Source organism: Ahaetulla prasina, chromosome 1 (genome assembly GCF_028640845.1).
Source record: "Ahaetulla prasina isolate Xishuangbanna chromosome 1, ASM2864084v1, whole genome shotgun sequence".
Lineage (NCBI taxonomy): Eukaryota > Metazoa > Chordata > Lepidosauria > Squamata > Colubridae > Ahaetulla > Ahaetulla prasina.
The window spans coordinates 1,915,929-1,933,530 of NC_080539.1; the positions used below are offsets into that span (position 1 = coordinate 1,915,929).

The 17,602-nt window shown below is 52.4% G+C and overlaps 1 protein-coding gene across 1 annotated transcript in view; it reads right to left on the bottom strand.

Annotated features, from left to right (window-relative positions):
- MYO18A (myosin XVIIIA) overlaps window positions 1-17,602 on the bottom strand; it is a 202,251-nt gene that overhangs the window by 75,888 nt on the left and 108,761 nt on the right. Inside the window, exons 14-17 of the mRNA XM_058163839.1 lie at window positions 16,747-16,912; window positions 2,590-2,749; window positions 1,809-1,995; window positions 426-663 (exon numbers count right to left, since the gene is read on the bottom strand). Of these exons, the coding sequence (XP_058019822.1) occupies window positions 426-663; window positions 1,809-1,995; window positions 2,590-2,749; window positions 16,747-16,912 (751 nt within the window). The remainder of the gene's footprint in view (window positions 1-425; window positions 664-1,808; window positions 1,996-2,589; window positions 2,750-16,746; window positions 16,913-17,602) is intronic.

Below are 17,602 nucleotides of genomic sequence, written 5' to 3' on the forward strand. Positions count from 1 at the left end.
GTCCATCATTCAGCAAAAAGTAAAAAAAAACAAAAAACGAAATGAAATAAAAATAAAAATAAGCCAAAAATTGAGAACAATAACCTCCTAAGGTTAATCAATAAATTCATGAATTAAAAGGAAAACAAAGGCTGGATTTGATGGACCCACCAGGTCTGTTAGGGCGAAACGATGGCATTTCTGCAGGCACACAAACTATCACCCTAGATCAGCTTCACTGCGCATGTGTGCAGGCCTCCCGCCGGCCAGCTGATTTTCAGGTCTCTGCCATGCACGTGGGAGACACGCGCACCTGGCCATGCCGCTCCTCCCAGGAGTCTCCATTTTTTTCTCTTTTGTGAGCCAGGTCTGTCCCCGGTCCCAGGTACCCAGATCCTTTCCCTCCGTCTCTTGACCCCTTCCCGCCCACGGAGTTGGGGACCCACCTTGGCGGTACATGCGGAGGGCATCGAGCAGACGGGATCCCCGGATCTGGGCTCTCAGCAGGGGCACCTCCAGCTGCATCAGGCCGGCCTCGCAGTGCTCCCCGTGCAAATCCAGCTCGCTGCTGCTCATGCGCTGGGCGTAAGGGCCCTTGGCATCGCCTCTCCAGCCGTTGGCCTTGGGCAGGAAGCAGTGGACAAAATGCAGCTTGGACTTCTTGAGGGTGTCGATCAGGGCATCCTGATGGGTGGGAGAAGACCACGGTCAAGAGTGGGGGGAGAGGGCTTGGCAGGAGAGGCCACTGTATTCCAAACGGCTGCTGACCGCTAGCCTGCCCAACAACCTCTCCCATTCACCAACCAACAGGCCACCCCCTTCTCATTCATTTTGATCCTCCTCGTCTCTTTTTAAAGTTTATATACAACTTTTATGTTTTAATATTTTAATGGACACTGCTCTGGGTCCCTATGAGAGATCGCTATAAGATGGGTGGACTTCAGGTCCCATAATGGATGAAGACTATTGCTTAACACAGTGTAAGCTGCCCTGAGTCTTCGGAGACGGGTGGGATATAAATGCAAATAAATAAAAATAAATAAAATAAAATAAAATAAATAAATAATTCCCCCGGCTAGCAATGATTTAAGATGGTTGAATTTCAACTCCCAGAATTCCTTAGCCAGCCATGCTTTAAGAGGGGTGGACTTTGACTCCCAGAATTCCACAGCCAGTATCTAAGGGATTCTGGGAGTTGATGTAACCACCCCTCTTAAAGCAGGCTGGCTGGGGGATTCTGGGAGTGGAAGCCCATCCCTCTTAAAGCAGGCTGGCTGGGGGATTCTGGGAGTGGAAGTCCTCCCCTCTTAAAGCAGGCTGGCTGGGGGATTCTGGGAATTGAAGTCCACCCCTCTTAAAGCAGGCTGGCTGGGGGATTCTGGGAGTGGAAGTCCACCCTCTTAAAGCAGGCTGGCTGGGGGATTCTGGGAATTGAAGTCCTTCCCTCTTAAAGCAGGCTGGCTGGGGGATTCTGGGAGTTGGAGTCCCCCCATCTTCAAGCACACTGGCTGGGGGATTCTGGGAGTGGAAGTCCACCCCTCTTAAAGCAGGCTGGCTGGGGAATTCTGGGAGTGGAAGTCCAACCCTCTTAAAGCAGGCTGACTGGGGGATTCTGGGAGTGGAAGTCCTCCCCTCTTAAAGCAGGCTGGCTGGGGGATTCTGGGAGTTGGAGTCCCCCCATCTTCAAGCACACTGGCTGGGGGATTCTGAGAGTGGAAGCCCACCCCTCTTGAAGCAGGCTGGCTGGGGGATTCTGGGAGTGGAAGCCCACCCCTCTTAAAGCTCCCATTCTCTAGACATGCTGGTTCCCAAAACCACCAGAGACTCACCACCTGCAGCTTGATCTGGATGCACACGGACTTCTTCTTCACCGCAGCCACCCCCGTGGTGAAGGTCTTGCGCATGCTGGTGGCTCTGCGCAGGGCCAGCTGGGAGCCCCCCTCCAGGCCCGCGATGGAGCCCGAGAGCACCGTGGTGGCCCCTGCTCGGCCTGCGAAGAGGCTGCTGATGATCTTCCTGATGAAGGAAAAGGAGAGAGAGAGAGAGAGAATGGGTGCCTTCCTTCCCCACAAGACGAATTAGGGAATAACACTGTTATAACACTTCCTTCCTTCCTTCCCTCCTTTCCTCTTCCCTTTCTCTTTTCCATCTTCCTTCCTTCCTTCCCTCCTTCCTTTCTTCCTTCCCATTTCCCTTTGTCACTTTATTCATCTTTTCCCCTTCCTTCTCGTGTTCATTTGTGACTACGTAGGGATCCTAGGCTGATGCCTTTTTTGACTCCACCGCCTCGTCCCGCAACTTCTTCTCCTACACAATTTTCCTTCTCATTCTTTTTCCTTTCTTTCATCTCTTTTCCTTCCTCCCTCCCTCCCTCCCTTCCAGAATCATAGAATAACACAGTTGGAAGGGACCTTGGAGGTCTTCTATTCCAATCCCCTGTAAGAGACCAAAGACCTTTTCAGACAAATGGCTGCACTGCCTCTTCTTCAAAGGCTCCAGTTCTAGAGAAAGGTCCTCCTGCCTGCCTGCCTGAGGTCAAGAGCCTCCCTGGGCAGCCCGAGGGGGCTTGCCAGCCCCCCCTGCCCCCCAAAGACCATCTGCCTTACTTACTTTTGGGATTCCTGGAGGAGGACCAGGCTGTTCTGAGAGGCGGGATTTTGCCGGACGTAGCTCAGCCAGCCGCTGGTGTCGTACTCCACCCAATTGGTGCCGTAGCTGTGTCCCAGGAAGAAATGCCCAGCTTTATTGCTCCGGAGAAGCGGGTTGGAGGCTGCCAATGTAAGAGAGGCGAAAATTCAGGAGTCTGGGCCCCCTCCCCAGGGCCCCCCAAGAGAGACGGGCCCCAGGGAGCTCTAGTTGCTCTTCCGGGCAGCATTAAATGGAGGAAGGAGCCCCTTAATTACAGGGACCCTTTCGGTCTCTCCAAGAATTGCTGTTCGGGGGATTGAAGAAGGGGGGCACTGTGAAAAGTCTGGGTGGGATGGATGGAAGGGAGGGAGGGAGGGAAGAAGGGAGGGGAAGGGGGAAAGGAAGGGAAGAAGGAGGGAGGGAGTAGAAAAGAAAAAAGAAAGAAAGGAGAGAAAAAGAAAAAGTGGAAAAGAGGAGAGAAAAAGTGGAAAAGAAAAAGAGAGAAAAGAAAAACAAAGCATGAAAGGGAGAGAGAAAGAAAGAAAGAAAAAAGGAAAGGAAGGAAGGAAAGAGAGAGGAAGGAAGGAAGGATGGGCCGTTTTAGCTCAGGCTGTTAAGAAGCCTGTTATTAGAACACAGTAGCCTGCAATTACTGCAGGTTCAAGCCCGGCCCAAGGTTGACGCAGCCTTCCATCCTTTATAAGGTAGGTAAAATGAGGACCCAGATTGTTGGGGGGGCAATAAGTTGACTTTGTAAAAAATATACAAATAGAATGAGACTATTGCCTTACACAATGTAAGCCACCCTGAGTCTTCGGAGAAGGGCGGGATATAAATGTAAATTTTTAAAAAAAAGGAAGGAAGGAAGGAAGGAAGACAATTCTCTGTGAATAAACCTGGCCCTGCCCAGCCCCCGTTCGAGGCAGCCCTGCTCCAAGAGGGCCAAGACATTTCATTACCCAACTAGGTAGCATCATCAGGGCGAGGGTGGGTGGGGTTAGCCTCCCGCTCCCTGTTTATACACAGCAGCTGGCCCTGTCGGTGTTGTCCCCGGGGTCTGGTTTTCTCCTGGGCAGTTCCTTGAGCAAGGCATTGCTATGTCCTTGATTGTTGGTCTGGCATTGCGTATCTGGGTGTCGGCTGCTGGAGGGGATGTGTTAAAAAACCACAACGCCCTAAGTGGGGATTAACACCTGAGGAAAACTTCTTTTCCTCCTTCGGGTTTTTCATGGTCTCTTTGGGATGGAACGGAAGGGTGGTTTAACTCTATGTGTCCACCGATGGCTGATGTGTCCGGAGGCCAAGCTTCCCGGCGTTTTTCGGATTTGACTTGGTCTAAGACAGGGGTCTGCAAACTTGGCTCTTTTAAGCCTGGCGGACTTCAACTCCCAGAATTCCTCAGCCAGCTCTGCTTGAAGACTTGTGGCCTTCAACTCCCAGAATTCCTCAGCCAGCTTTGCTTGAAGACTTGTGGCCTGCTCCTCTTAAGGGCTGATGATCTTCCTGATGAAAAAGGAGGCTGGGGAGAGAGGATGGGTGCCTTCCTTCCCCATAAGGCAATTTCTGTTTCTTCTTCCTTCCTTCCTTCCTTCCTTCCTTCCTTCCTTCCTTCCTTCCTTCCTTCCTTCCTTCCCTCCTCCTCCTTCCTTTCTTCCTTCCTTCCCTTTGTCACTTTATTCATCTTTTCCTTCTAAAGCATTTTGACTACTATCTAGAGCTGTTTCTTTTTTGACTCCACCGCCTGTCACAACTTCTTCTCCTAACAATTTTCCTTCTCATTCTTTTCCTTTTCTTTCATCTCTTTCCTTCTTTCCTCCTCCTCCCTCCTTATCACAGAATAACACAGTTGGAAGGACCTTGGAAGCTTCTATTCCAATCCCTGTGAGACCAAGACCTTTTCAGACAAATGGCTCCTGCCTCTTCTTCAAAGGCTCAGTTCACAGAAAAGGTCCTCCTGCCTGCCACCTGTCAAACTCCTGGGCAGCCCTTGCCAGCCTCCCCAAAGACCATCTGCCTTACTTCTTTTCAGGATTCCTGGAGGAGGACCAGGCTGTTCTGAGAGGCGATTTTGCACTGCTCAGCCAGCCGCTTGTAAGTCCACCCAATTGGTGCCCTGGCTGTGTCCCAGGAAGAAATGCCCAGCTTTGCTCCGGAGAAGCGGGTTGAGGCTGCCAATGTAAGAAGGCGAAATTCATCTGGGCCCCTCCCAGGGCCCCCAAGAGAGGCAGGCCCCAGGAGCTCTAGTTGCTTCGGCAGCATTAAATGGAGGAAGGAGCCCTTAATTACAGGGACCTTCGGTCTCTCAAGGCTGTTCGGATTGAAGAAGGGGCATGAAAAGTCTGGGTGGGATGGATGGAAGGGAGGAGGAGGGAAGAAGGGAGGAAGGGGAAAGGAAGGAAGGAAGGAAGGAAGGAAGGAAGGAAGGAAGGAAGGAAGGAAGGAAGGAAGGAAGGAAGGAAGGAAGGAAGGAAGGAAGGAAGGAAGGAAGGAAGGAAGGAAGGAAGGAAGGAAGGAAGGAAGGAAGGAAGGAAGGAAGGAAGGAAGGAAGGAAGGAAGAGAGAGGAAGGAAGGAAGGATGGAAGGCTGTTAAGAAGCCTGAAGGCAGTAGCCTGCAATTACTGCAGGTTCAAGAATTGGGCCTTCCATCCTTTATAAGGAGGATGAGGACCCAGATTGTTCAATAAGTTGACTTTGTAAAACTACAAAAGAATGAGACTGGCCTCCAGTCTTTGTGAAGGAAGGAAGGAAGGAAGACTTCTCTGTGAATCCTGCCCTGCCCCCCCGAGCAGCCCTGCTCCAAGAGGCCAAAACATTTCATTACCCAACTGGGTAGCATCATCAGGGCTTGGGGTTGCCTCCGCTCCTGTTTATACACAGCTGGCCCTGTCGGTGTTGTCCCAGGTCTGGTTTTCTCCTGGGCAGTTCCTTGAGCAAGGCATTGCTATGTCCTTGATTGTTGGTCTGGCATTGCGTATCTGGGTGTCCCTGGAGGATGTGTTAAAACCACAACGCCCTAAGTGGGATTAACACCTGAGGAAAATTCTTTCCTCCTTGGGTTTCATGGTCTCTTTGGGATGGAAAGGTGGTTTATCTCTATGTGTCCACGATGGCTGATGTGTCAGGCCAAGCTTCCAGCTTTGGTTGGCTTGGTCTGGACAGGGTCCAACTTGGCTCTTTAAGCCTGGCGGACTTCAACTCCCAGAATTCCTCAGCCAGCTCTGCTTGAAGACTTGTGGCCTTCAACTCCCAGAATTCCTCAGCCAGCTTTGCTTGAAGACTTGTGCCTTCAACTCCCAGAATTCCTCAGCCAGATTTTGAAGACTTGTGGCCTTCAACTCCCAGAATTCCTCAGCCAGCTTTGCTTGAAGACTTGTGGCTCAACTCCCAGAATTCCTCAGCCAGCTTTGCTTGAGACTTGTGGCCTCTCCCAGAATTCCTCAGCCAGCTTTGCTTGAAGACTTGCGCCTTCAACTCCCAGAATTCCTCAGCTCTGCTTGAAGACTTGTGGCCTTCAACTCCCAGAATTCCTCAGCCAGCTCTGCTTGAAGACTTGCGGCCTTCAACTCCCAGAATTCCTCAGCCAGCTTTGCTTGAAGACTTGTTTCAACTCCCAGAATTCCTCAGCCAGCTTTGGAAGACTTGACCTTCAACTCCCAGAATTCCTCAAGCTTTGCTTGAAGACTTGCCTTCAACTCCCAGAATTCCTCAATAGCTTTGCTTGAAGACTTGCGGCCTTCAACTCCCAATTCCTCAGCCAGCTTTGCTTGAAGACTTGGCCTTCAACTCCCAGAATTCCTCAGCCAGCTTTGCTTGAAGACTTCTTCAACTCCCAGAATTCCTCAATAGCTTTGCTTGAAGACTTGGCCTTCAACTCCCAGAATTCCTCAGCCAGCTTTGCTTGAAGACTTGACCTTCAACTCCCAGAATTCCTCAATAGCTTGCTTGAAGACTTGTGGCCTTCAACTCCCAGAATTCCTCAGCCAGCTTTGCTTGAAGACTGGCCTTCAACTCCCAGAATTCCTCAGCCAGCTTTGCTTGAAGACTTGCGGCCTTCAACTCCCAGAATTCCCCAGCCAGCTTCGCTTGAAGACTTGTGGCCTTCAACTCCCAGAATTCCTCAGCCAGCTTCGCTTGAAGACTTGTGGCCTTCAACTCCCAGAATTCCCCAGCCAGCTTCGCTTGAAGACTTGTGGACTTCAACTCCCAGAATTCCTCAGCCAGCTTTGCTTGAGGACTTCTGGACTTCAACTCCCAGAATTCCTCAGCCAGCTTTGCTTGAGGACTTGTGGACTTCAACTCCCAGAATTCCTCAGCCAGCTTTGCTTGAGGACTTGTGGACTTCAACTCCCAGAATTCCTCAGCCAGCTTTGCTTGAAGACTTCCTGACTTCAACTCCCAGAATTCCTCAGCCAGCTTCGCTTGAGGACTTGCGGCCTTCAACTCCCAGAATTCCTCAGCCAGCTTTGCTTGAAGACTTGCGGCCTTCAACTCCCAGAATTCCTCAGCCAGCTTTGCTTGAAGACTTGTGGCCTTCAACTCCCAGAATTCCTCAGCCAGCTTTGCTTGAAGACTTGTGGCCTTCAACTCCCAGAATTCCTCAGCCAGCTTTGCTTGAAGACTTGTGGCCTTCAACTCCCAGAATTCCCCAGCCAGCTTTGCTTGAAGACTTGCGGCCTTCAACTCCCAGAATTCCTCAGCCAGCTTTGCTTGAAGACTTGCGGCCTTCAACTCCCAGAATTCCTCAGCCAGCTTTGCTTGAAGACTTGCGGCCTTCAACTCCCAGAATTCCTCAGCCAGCTTTGCTTGAAGGCTTGTGGACTTCAACTCCCAGAATCCCTCAGCCAGCTTTGCTTGAAGACTTGCGGCCTTCAACTCCCAGAATTCCTCAGCCAGCTTGAGACTTCTTCAACTCCCAGAATTCCTCAGCCAGCTTTGCTTGAAGACTTGGCCTTCAACTCCCAGAATTCCTCAGCCAGCTTTGCTTGAAGACTTGCTACTCCCAGAATTCCTCAGCCAGCTTTGCTTGAAGACTTATTCAACTCCCAGAATTCCTCAGCCAGCTTTGCTTGAAGACTTGCGGCCTTCAACTCCCAGAATTCCTCAGCCAGCTTTGCTTGAAGACTTGACTTCAACTCCCAGAATTCCTCAGCCAGCTTGCTTGCGGACAACTCCCAGAATTCCTCAGCCAGCTTTGCTTGAAGACTTGGCCTTCAACTCCCAGAATTCCTCAGCCAGCTTTGCTTGAAGACTTGACTTCAACTCCCAGAATTCCTCAGCCAGCTTTGCTTGAAGACTTGTATTCAACTCCCAGAATTCCTCAGCCAGCTTTGCTTGAAGACTTGGACTTCAACTCCCAGAATTCCTCAGCCAGCTTTGCTTGAAGACTTGTGGCCTTCAACTCCCAGAATTCCTCAGCCAGCTTTGCTTGAAGGACGTCAACTCCCAGAATTCCTCAGCCAGCTTTGCTTGAAGACTTGTGCCTTCAACTCCCAGAATTCCTCAGCCAGCTTTGCTTGAAGACTTGGACAACTCCCAGAATTCCTCAGCCAGCTTTGCTTGAAGACTTGGCCTTCAACTCCCAGAATTCCTCAGCTTTGCTTGAAGACTTGGCCTTCAACTCCCAGAATTCCTCAGCCAGCTTTGCTTGAAGACTTACTTCAACTCCCAGAATTCCTCAAAGCTTTGCTTGAAGACTTGTGGACTTCAACTCCCAGAATTCCTCAGCCAGCTTTGCTTGAAGACTTGGCCTTCAACTCCCAGAATTCCTCAGCCAGCTTTGCTTGAAGACTTGTGGCCTTCAACTCCCAGAATTCCTCAGCCAGCTTTGCTTGAAGACTTGGCCTTCAACTCCCAGAATTCCTCAGCCAGCTTTGCTTGAGACTTGTGGCCTTCAACTCCCAGAATTCCTCAGCCAGCTTTGCTTGAAGACTTGGCCTTCAACTCCCAGAATTCCTCAGCCAGCTTTGCTTGAAGACTTGGCCTTCAACTCCCAGAATTCCTCAGCCAGCTTTGCTTGAAGACTTGACTCCCAGAATTCCTCAATAGCTTTGCTTGAAGACTTGTGGCCTTCAACTCCCAGAATTCCTCAGCCAGCTTTGGAGACTTGGCCTTCAACTCCCAGAATTCCTCAGCCAGCTTTGCTTGAAGACTTGTATTCAACTCCCAGAATTCCTCAGCCAGCTTTGCTTGAAGACTTGGCCTTCAACTCCCAGAATTCCTCAGCCAGCTTTGCTTGAAGACTTGTGGCCTTCAACTCCCAGAATTCCTCAAAGCTTTGCTTGAAGACTTGTCTTCAACTCCCAGAATTCCTCAGCCAGCTTTGCTTGAAGACTGTGCCTTCAACTCCCAGAATTCCCAGCCAGCTTTGCTTGAAGACTTATGGCCTTCAACTCCCAGAATTCCTCAGCCAGCTTTGCTTGAAGACTTGTGGACTTCAACTCCCAGAATTCCTCAGCCAGCTTTGCTTGAAGACTTGTCTTCAACTCCCAGAATTCCTCAGCCGAGACTTGTGGCCTTCAACTCCCAGAATTCCTCAGCCAGCTTTGCTTGAAGACTTGTGGCCTTCAACTCCCAGAATTCCTCAGCCAGATTGCTTGAAGACTGACTTCTCCCAGAATTCCTCAGCCAGCTTTGCTTGAAGACTTCCTTCAACTCCCAGAATTCTCAGCCAGCTTTGCTTGAAGACTTGTGCCTTCAACTCCCAGAATTCCTCAAAGATTTGTGAACTTTGCCTTCAACTCCAGAATTCCTCAGCCAGCTGCTTGAGACTGGCCTTCCTCCCAGAATTCCTCAGCCAGCTTTGTGAAGACTTGGCCTTCAACTCCAGAATTCTCAGCCAGATTTGCTTGAAGACTTGTGGCCTTTAACTCCCAGAATTCCTCAATAGATTTAAGACTTGTGGCCTTCAACTCCCAGAATTCTCAGCCAGATTTGCTTGAAGACTTGTGAAACTCCCAGCAGATTGCTTGAAGACTTGGTTCAACTCAGAATTCCTCAGCCAGCTTTGCTTGAGACTTGGCCTTCAACTCCCAGAATTCCTCAGCCAGATTTGCTTGAAGAGGGCCTTCAACTCCCAGAATTCCTCAACCAGCTTTGCTTGAAGACTTCTTCAACTCCCAGAATTCCCCAGCCAGCTCTGCTTGAAGAGGGCCTTCAACTCCCAGAATTCCTCCAGCCAGAAGCCAGCTTGCTTGAAGAGTGGACTTCCCAGAATTCCTCAATAGCTTTGCTTGAAGACTTAGATTCAACTCCCAGAATTCCAAAATTTGCTTGAAGACTTGTGGTTCAACTCCCAGAATTCCTCAGCCAGCTTTGCTTGAAGACTTAGCCTTCAACTCCAGAATTCCCAGCCAGCTTTGGAAGACTTGTCCTTCAACTCCAAGTCAATAATCTGCTTAAGAAGACTTCAACTCCAGAATTCCTCAGCCAGCTTTGCTTGAAGATGATTCAACTCCCAGAATTAGCCAGCTTTTGAAGACTAGAAAACTCCCAGAATTAACAGATTTGGGGGATTCAACTAGAATTCCAATAGGTGAGAGGGCTTCAACTCCCAGAATTCCTCAAAAAGCTTGAAGAAAAATTCCTCAGGTTTGAGAGAGGCCTTCAACTCCCAGAATTCCTCAATAGCTTTGCTTGAAGAGACTTCCTCCCAGAATTCTCAGCCAGCTTTGCTTGAAGATGCGGCCTTCAACTCTGTTCCTCAACAGATGTGACTTTAACTCCCAGAATTCCTCAACCAGATGCTTGAAGACTTGCCTTCAACTCCAGAATTCAGCCAGCTTTGCTTGAGACTTGGGCCACTCCCATTCCTCAGCCAGCTTTGCTTGGGGAGGTTCACTCCCAGAATTCCTCAGCCAGCTGGCTTAAGAGTGACCTTCAACTCCCAGATTCCTCAGCCAGCTTTGCTTGAAGAGGGCCTTCAACTCCCATTCCTCAGCCAGCTTTTAAGAGGGCCTTCAACTCCCAGAATTCCTCAGCCAGCTGTGCTTGAAGACTGGCCTTCAACTCCCAGAATTCCTCAGCCAGCCTGCTTAAGAGGGCCTTCAACTCCCAGAATTCCTCAGCCAGCTCTGAAGACTTATGGCCTTCAACTCCCAGAATTCCTCAGCCAGCTTTGCTTGAGGAGGACTTCAACTCCCAGAATCCTCAGCCAGCTTTGCTTGAAGAGGGTGGCCTTCAACTCCCAGAATTCCTCAGCCTGCTTAAGACTTTGACTTCAACTGAATTCTCCCAGATTTGCTTGAGGGGCCTTCAACTCCCAGAATTCCTCAGCCAGCTGGAAGAGGGAACTCCCAGAATTCCTCAGCCAGAGGAAGAGGGTTCAACTCCCAGAATTCCTCAGCCAGCTGGAGAGTGACTTCAACTCCCAGAATTCCTCAGCCAGCTTTGCTTGAAGACTTGGCCTTCAACTCCCAGAGTTCCTCAGCCAGCTTTGCTTGAAGACTTGGCCTTCAACTCCCAGAATTCCTCAGCCAGCTGTGCTTGAAGACTTGCGGCCTTCAACTCCCAGAGTTCCTCAGCCAGCTTTGCTTGAAGACTTGCGGCCTTCAACTCCCAGAGTTCCTCAGCCAGCTTTGCTTGAAGACTTGCGGCCTTCAACTCCCAGAGTTCCTCAGCCAGCTTTGCTTGAAGACTTGCGGCCTTCAACTCCCAGAATTCCTCAGCCAGCTGTGCTTGAAGACTTGTGGCCTTCAACTCCCAGAATTCCTCAGCCAGCTCTGCTTGAAGACTTGTGGCCTTCAACTCCCAGAATTCCTCAGCCAGCTTTGCTTGAAGGCTTGTGGCCTTCAACTCCCAGAATCCCTCAGCCAGCTTTGCTTGAAGAGTTGTGGCCTTCAACTCCCAGAATCCCTCAGCCAGCTTTGCTTGAAGACTTGTGGCCTTCAACTCCCAGAATTCCTCAGCCAGCTCTGCTTGAAGACTTGTGGCCTTCAACTCCCAGAATTCCTCAGCCAGCTCTGCTTGAAGACTTGTGGCCTTCAACTCCCAGAATTCCTCAGCCAGCTTTGCTTGAAGCTTGACTTCAACTCCCAGAATCCTCAGCCAGCTTTGCTTGAAGAGTTGGCGACTCCCAGAATTCCTCAGCCAGCTTTGCTTGAAGACTTGTGACTTCAACTCCCAGAATTTAAGCTTTGCTTGAGGCTTGGCCTTCAACTCCCAGAATTCCTCAGCCAGCTTTGCAAGACTTGTGGACTTCAACTCCCAGAATTCCTCAGCCAGCTTTGCTTGAGACTTGGCTTCAACTCCCAGAATTCCCAGCCAGCTTTGCTTGAAGACAGGCCTTCAACTCCCAGAATTCCTGCCAGCTTTGCTTGAAGAGGCCTTCAACTCCCAGAATTCCTCAGCCAGCTTTGCTTGAAGACTTACTCCCAGAATCCTCAGCCAGCTTTGAGGACTTCTTCAACTCCCAGAATTTGCCAGCTTTGCTTGAAGACTTGTGGCCTTCAACTCCAGAATTCCTCAAGCTTTGCTTGAGGGTGGACTTCAACTCCCAGAATCCCAGCCAGCCTTGAAGGGCAACTCCCAGAATTCCCAATAGAAGAGAGGACTTCACTCCCAGAATTCCTCAGCCAGCTTTTAAGGGGACTTCAACTCCCAGAATCCCCAGCCAGCTGCTTAAGAGGGCCTTCAACTCCCAGAATTCCCAGCCAGCTTTGCTTAAGACTTTCCTGCTAACTCAGAATCCCAAGTCTTAGGACTTTCTAGGATGCTCAGATGGACAAAATCTAACCCAACACTGTTGTAGATCAAGGCCTCCTGGCAGTTTCTGCCCAAAACAGGAGAAGGGGAAACTAGGAAGGACTCCTCCAACTCCCTTCAACAGCTTCCTTCCCAGAGCCCCTGGTGCCAGGGGTGAAGAGGAGACCTTCCTGCTAGGTGGAGGATTCCTCCTCCAGAGCCACAGAGGAGGGGGTCCAGAATTGAGGGAGGAAATCAGGACCCAACTTGATGGAAGGAGACTTTTTCCAGGTGACTGGACTTCCTTGGGTTTTCCTTGAAAACTGCTCCTCAGCATCCCAGCCAGAAAGAGGAGAGGAAGGAGAGACAGAAGAAGGAGAGAGAGACAGAGAGACAGAGAGGAGAGAAAAAGACAGGAGGAAGGAAGGAAGGAAGGAAGGAAGGAAAGAGGGGAGGGAGGGAGGGAGGGAGGGAGGGAAGGAAGAAAGGAAGTAAGAAAAAGAGAAAGAAAGAAAGAAAGACGGGAGGGAGGGAGGAAGGAAGGGAAGGACGGAAGAAAGGGAGGGAGGAAGGAGGAGGGAGGAGGAGGGAGGGAGGAAAAGGAAGGAAGGAAGATGGGAGGAAGGAAGAAAGGAAGAAAGGAAGAAAGAAAGAAAGACAGGAGGAGGGAGGAGGAGGAAGGAAGAAAGAAAGATGAGGAGGAGGAGGAAGGAAGGAGGAAGGAAGATGGGAGGAAGGAGGAGGAGGAGGAAGGAAAGAAAGATGGGAGGAAGGAGGAAGGAAGGAAAGAAGGAAGACAGACAGACAGACGGGAGGGGGGGAGGGAGGGAGGGAGGGAGGAAGGAAGGAAGGAAGGAAGGAAGGAAGGAAAAGAAAGAAAGAAAAACAGACAGACAGACGGGAGGAAGGGAAGGATGGACCCTGGAAGAACTGAAGAAGCTTCTTGGATGAGAAGTGAAATATTTTCAAAGAAAAACCCAGGGACTTTTGGGGCAACCTGGAGTGTTGAGAACCTCCACAGGCGGTCAGCGAGTGGAGCGAGAGGCTGGGATTTGGGGAGGGGGCGGTGAGCTGGAAAAGCAGAGGGACCAGTAGGGTCAGCTGCCCCTCCCAACCTGGCATGGCCCAGCCCAGAAGCCCCGCAGGGGAGGCAGGCCAAGCGGAGGCACCAGGGCTTCCCCACCAAGGATCAATACTTAATAAAGAAGGCTGGGGGCTCGGCTGCACGGAAATTCAATCTGGAGACTTAAGCCTCCAAATTACTCCCTGCAACTCAGTGGGGAGCAACTGGGAGAAAGAGCTGCTCTCCACACACACAAACACACACACACACCAGGCCCAGGCAGGCAGGCACACACAACCACACAGGCCTTTCGGGGGCTGTTGCTCAAGCAGGCTTTGGCAGCAAAAATCAGGGAGTGGGGAAAATTGTGAAAGGGCTCCCCAGAATCCCCCAGCCAGCCTGCTTTAAGAGGGGAGGACTCCCACTCCCAGAATCCCCCAGCCAGCCTGCTTTAAGAGGGGAGGACTTCCACTCCCAGAATCCCCCAGCCAGCCTGCTTTAAGAGGGGAGGACTTCCACTCCCAGAATCCCCCAGCCAGCCTGCTTTAAGAGGGGTGGACTTCCACTCCCAGAATCCCCCAGCCAGCCTGCTTTAAGAGGGGAGGACTTCCACTCCCAGAATCCCCCAGCCAGCCTGCTTTAAGAGGGGTGGACTTCCACTCCCAGAATCCCCCAGCCAGCCTGCTTTAAGAGGGGTGGACTTCCACTCCCAGAATCCCCCAGCCAGCCTGCTTTAAGAGGGGAGGACTTCCACTCCCAGAATCCCCCAGCCAGCCTGCTTTAAGAGGGGAGGACTTCCACTCCCAGAATCCCCCAGCCTGCATGCTTTAAGAGGGATGGACTTCCATTCCCAGAATTCCCCAGCCAGCTTGCTTTAAGAGGGGAGGACTTCCACTCCCAGAATCCCTCAGCCAGCAATGCTTTAAGAGGGGAGGACTTCCATTCCCAGAATTCCCCAGCCAGCCTGCTTTAAGAGGGGAGACTTCCACTCCCGGAATTCCCCAGCCAGCCTGCTTTAAGAGGGGAGGACTTCCACTCCCAGAATCCCCCAGCCAGCCTGCTTTAAGAGGGGAGGACTTCCACTCCCAGAATCCCCCAGCCAGCATGCTCTAAGAGGGGAGGACTTCAGCTCCCAGAATCCCCCAGCCAGTATGCTTTAAGAGGGGAGGACTTCCACTCCCAGAATTCTCCAGCCAGCCTGCTTTAAGAGGGGAGGGCTTCCACTCCCAGAATCCCCCAGCCAGCATGCTCTAAGAGGGGAGGACTTCAGCTCCCAGAATCCCCCAGCCAGTATGCTTTAAGAGGGGAGGACTTCAGCTCTCAGAATCCCCCAGCCAGCCTGCTTTAAGAGGGGAGGACTTCCACTCCCAGAATCCCCCAGCCAGCATGCTCTAAGAGGGGAGGACTTCAGCTCCCAGAATCCCCCAGCCAGTATGCTTTAAGAGGGGAGGACTTCAGCTCCCAGAATCCCCCAGCCAGCCTGCTTTAAGAGGGGAGGACTTCCACTCCCAGAATCCCCCAGCCAGCCTGCTTTAAGAGGGGAGGACTTCCACTCCCAGAATCCCCCAGCCAGCCTGCTTTAAGAGGGGAGGACTTCCACTCCCAGAATCCCCCAGCCTGCATGCTTTAAGAGGGGAGGACTTCCACTCCCAGAATCCCCCAGCCTGCATGCTTTAAGAGGGGAGGACTTCCACTCCCAGAATCCCCCAGCCAGCCTGCTTTAAGAGGGGAGGACTTCCACTCCCAGAATCCCCCAGCCAGCCTGCTTTAAGAGGGGAGGACTTCCACTCCCAGAATCCCCCAGCCAGCATGCTTTAAGAGGGGAGGACTCCCACTCCCAGAATCCCCCAGCCAGCATGCTTTAAGAGGGGAGGACTCCAACTCCCAGAATCCCCCAGCCAGCCTGCTTTAAGAGGGGAGGACTTCCACTCCCAGAATCCCCCAGCCAGCATGCTTTAAGAGGGGAGGACTCCAACTCCCAGAATCCCCCAGCCAGCCTGCTTTAAGAGGGGAGGACTTCCACTCCCAGAATCCCCCAGCCAGCAATGCTTTAAGAGGGGAGGACTTCCACTCCCAGAATCCCCCAGCCAGCATGCTTTAAGAGGGGAGGACTTCCACTCCCAGAATCCCCCAGCCAGCATGCTTTAAGAGGGGAGGACTCCAACTCCCAGAATCCTCCAGCCAGCATGCTTTAAGAGGGGAGGACTCCAACTCCCAGAATCCTCCAGCCAGCCTGCTTTAAAATGTGGACTTCAATTCTCAGAATTCTCAGAAGCCAGATTCACTTAATAACCGTGTGACTCACTTAACAACTGCAGTTATTCACTTAGCAACTGCGGCAAGAAAGGGAGTAACACGGGGCAAAAGTCACCGAACGAACTATCTTGCTTAACAACAGGAACTTTATGCTCAATTACGGTCGTAAGCCGAGGACTACCTCTAGCTAACCCGACAACTGCAACGATTCACTTAAGAACAGCGGGGAGGGAAGTCGCAAAGCGGGACAAAATTCCCTGAACAACCATCTCAGTTAGGAACAGAAAGCTGAGCTCAGTTACGGGATACCTCTGTTAACCCAACAACCGCAACGATTCACTTAACAACGCCGGCAAGAAACAGTCCCGCTTAGCAGCGGAAATCTGGGGCTCCGTTGCGGCCGTATCTCGAGGACTGCCTCCCTGTGCTCTTAACTTCTATAGTATCACGTCACAGCACGACCCTTCCCCAAGGCCAGGGGGTCCCAAGCAGGGACCCTTCCCCAAGGCCAGGGGGTCCCAAGCAGGGACCCTTCCCCAAGGCCAGGGGGTCCCAAGCAGGGACCCTTCCCCAAGGCCAGGGGGTCCCAAGCAGGGACCCTTCCCCAAGGCCAGGGGGTCCCAAGCAGGGACCCTTCCCCAAAGCCAGGGGGTCCCAAGCAGGGACCCTTCCCCAAGGCCAGGGGGTCCCAAGCAGGGACCCTTCCCCAAGGCCAGGGGGTCCCAAGCAGGGACCCTTCCCCAAGGCCAGGGGGTCCCAAGCAGGGACCCTTCCCCAAGGCCAGGGGGTCCCAAGCAGGGACCCTTCCCAAAACCAGGGGTCCCAAGCAGGACCCTTCCCAAGGCCAGGGGTCCCAAGCAGGACCCTTCCCCAAACCAGGGGTCCCAAGCAGGGACCCTTCCCCAAGGCCAGGGGGTCCCAAGCAGGGACCCTTCCCCAAAGCCAGGGGGTCCCAAGCAGGGACCCTTCCCCAAGGCAGGGGGTCCCAAGCAGGGACCCTTCCCCAAGGCCAGGGGGTCCCAAGCAGGGACCCTTCCCCAAGGCCAGGGGGTCCCAAGCAGTGACCCTTCCCCAAGGCCAGGGGGTCCCAAGCAGTGACCCTTCCCCAAGGCCAGGGGGTCCCAAGCAAGCCCATGGCCAGCCCAGTGCGGGGGGTGGGGGGAAGAGAGGGAAGAGGAGGGAGAGTTGGGGGCCTTGAACCCCGTTCCCCATGCAGCTTACCAGTGCCTGGTGGGACGCTTCGTCCATTGTGGCCACAGAGCCCGAGACACTGGGCTCCAAGGCGTCTAAGGAGAGGTCTACGTTCTCCTAGAGAGCAGGGATAGAGGAGGCGTGATTAGTGCCCAGTGGCCACAGGTCAAGGCGCCCAGAGAGAGGAGAGACGGAGACACCACAGTGGTCAGTGCGTTAGTCAGGAGAGAGCCCACCGGCCACACCTCCGTAGCCCCCCCACCGTCCCACTCCCTGCCTAGAAAGTGAAAGGAAATAAAATCCGGGTGGGTTGAAAGAGAGAATTCCCTGCGGGGAGAAAAAGTGAGCAGGGTCTAGATGCCCGCTGGAGGACCCAATGCGTAGGGCAGGGAGCTCCAAGCTTGGCCATTGGAAGGCTTGCGGACTTCAACTCCCAGAATTCTCCCCCAGCCGGCACGGGGAAATTCTGGGAGTTGAAGCTCACGAGTCTTCAAAGGGCCAAGCTTGGAGACGACCATCTCGGCGTAGGGCAATCTCAGCAGAACAAAATAACGTGAGTGGGGAGGGACCTTGGAGGTCTTCTAGTCCAGCCCCCTGCTCAAGCATGAGACCCTACGCCATTTCAGACAAATGGCTGTCCAGTCTCTTCTTGAAAACCTCCCATGATGGAGCATCCACAACTTCTGGTGGCAAGCTGTTCTGCTGGTCAATTGTTCCCAATGTCAGATTAATTTCTCCTTAATTCCAGGTTGCTTCTCTCCTTGATTACTTTCCAACCACTGCCCTTCCTTCCTTCCTTCCTTTTCT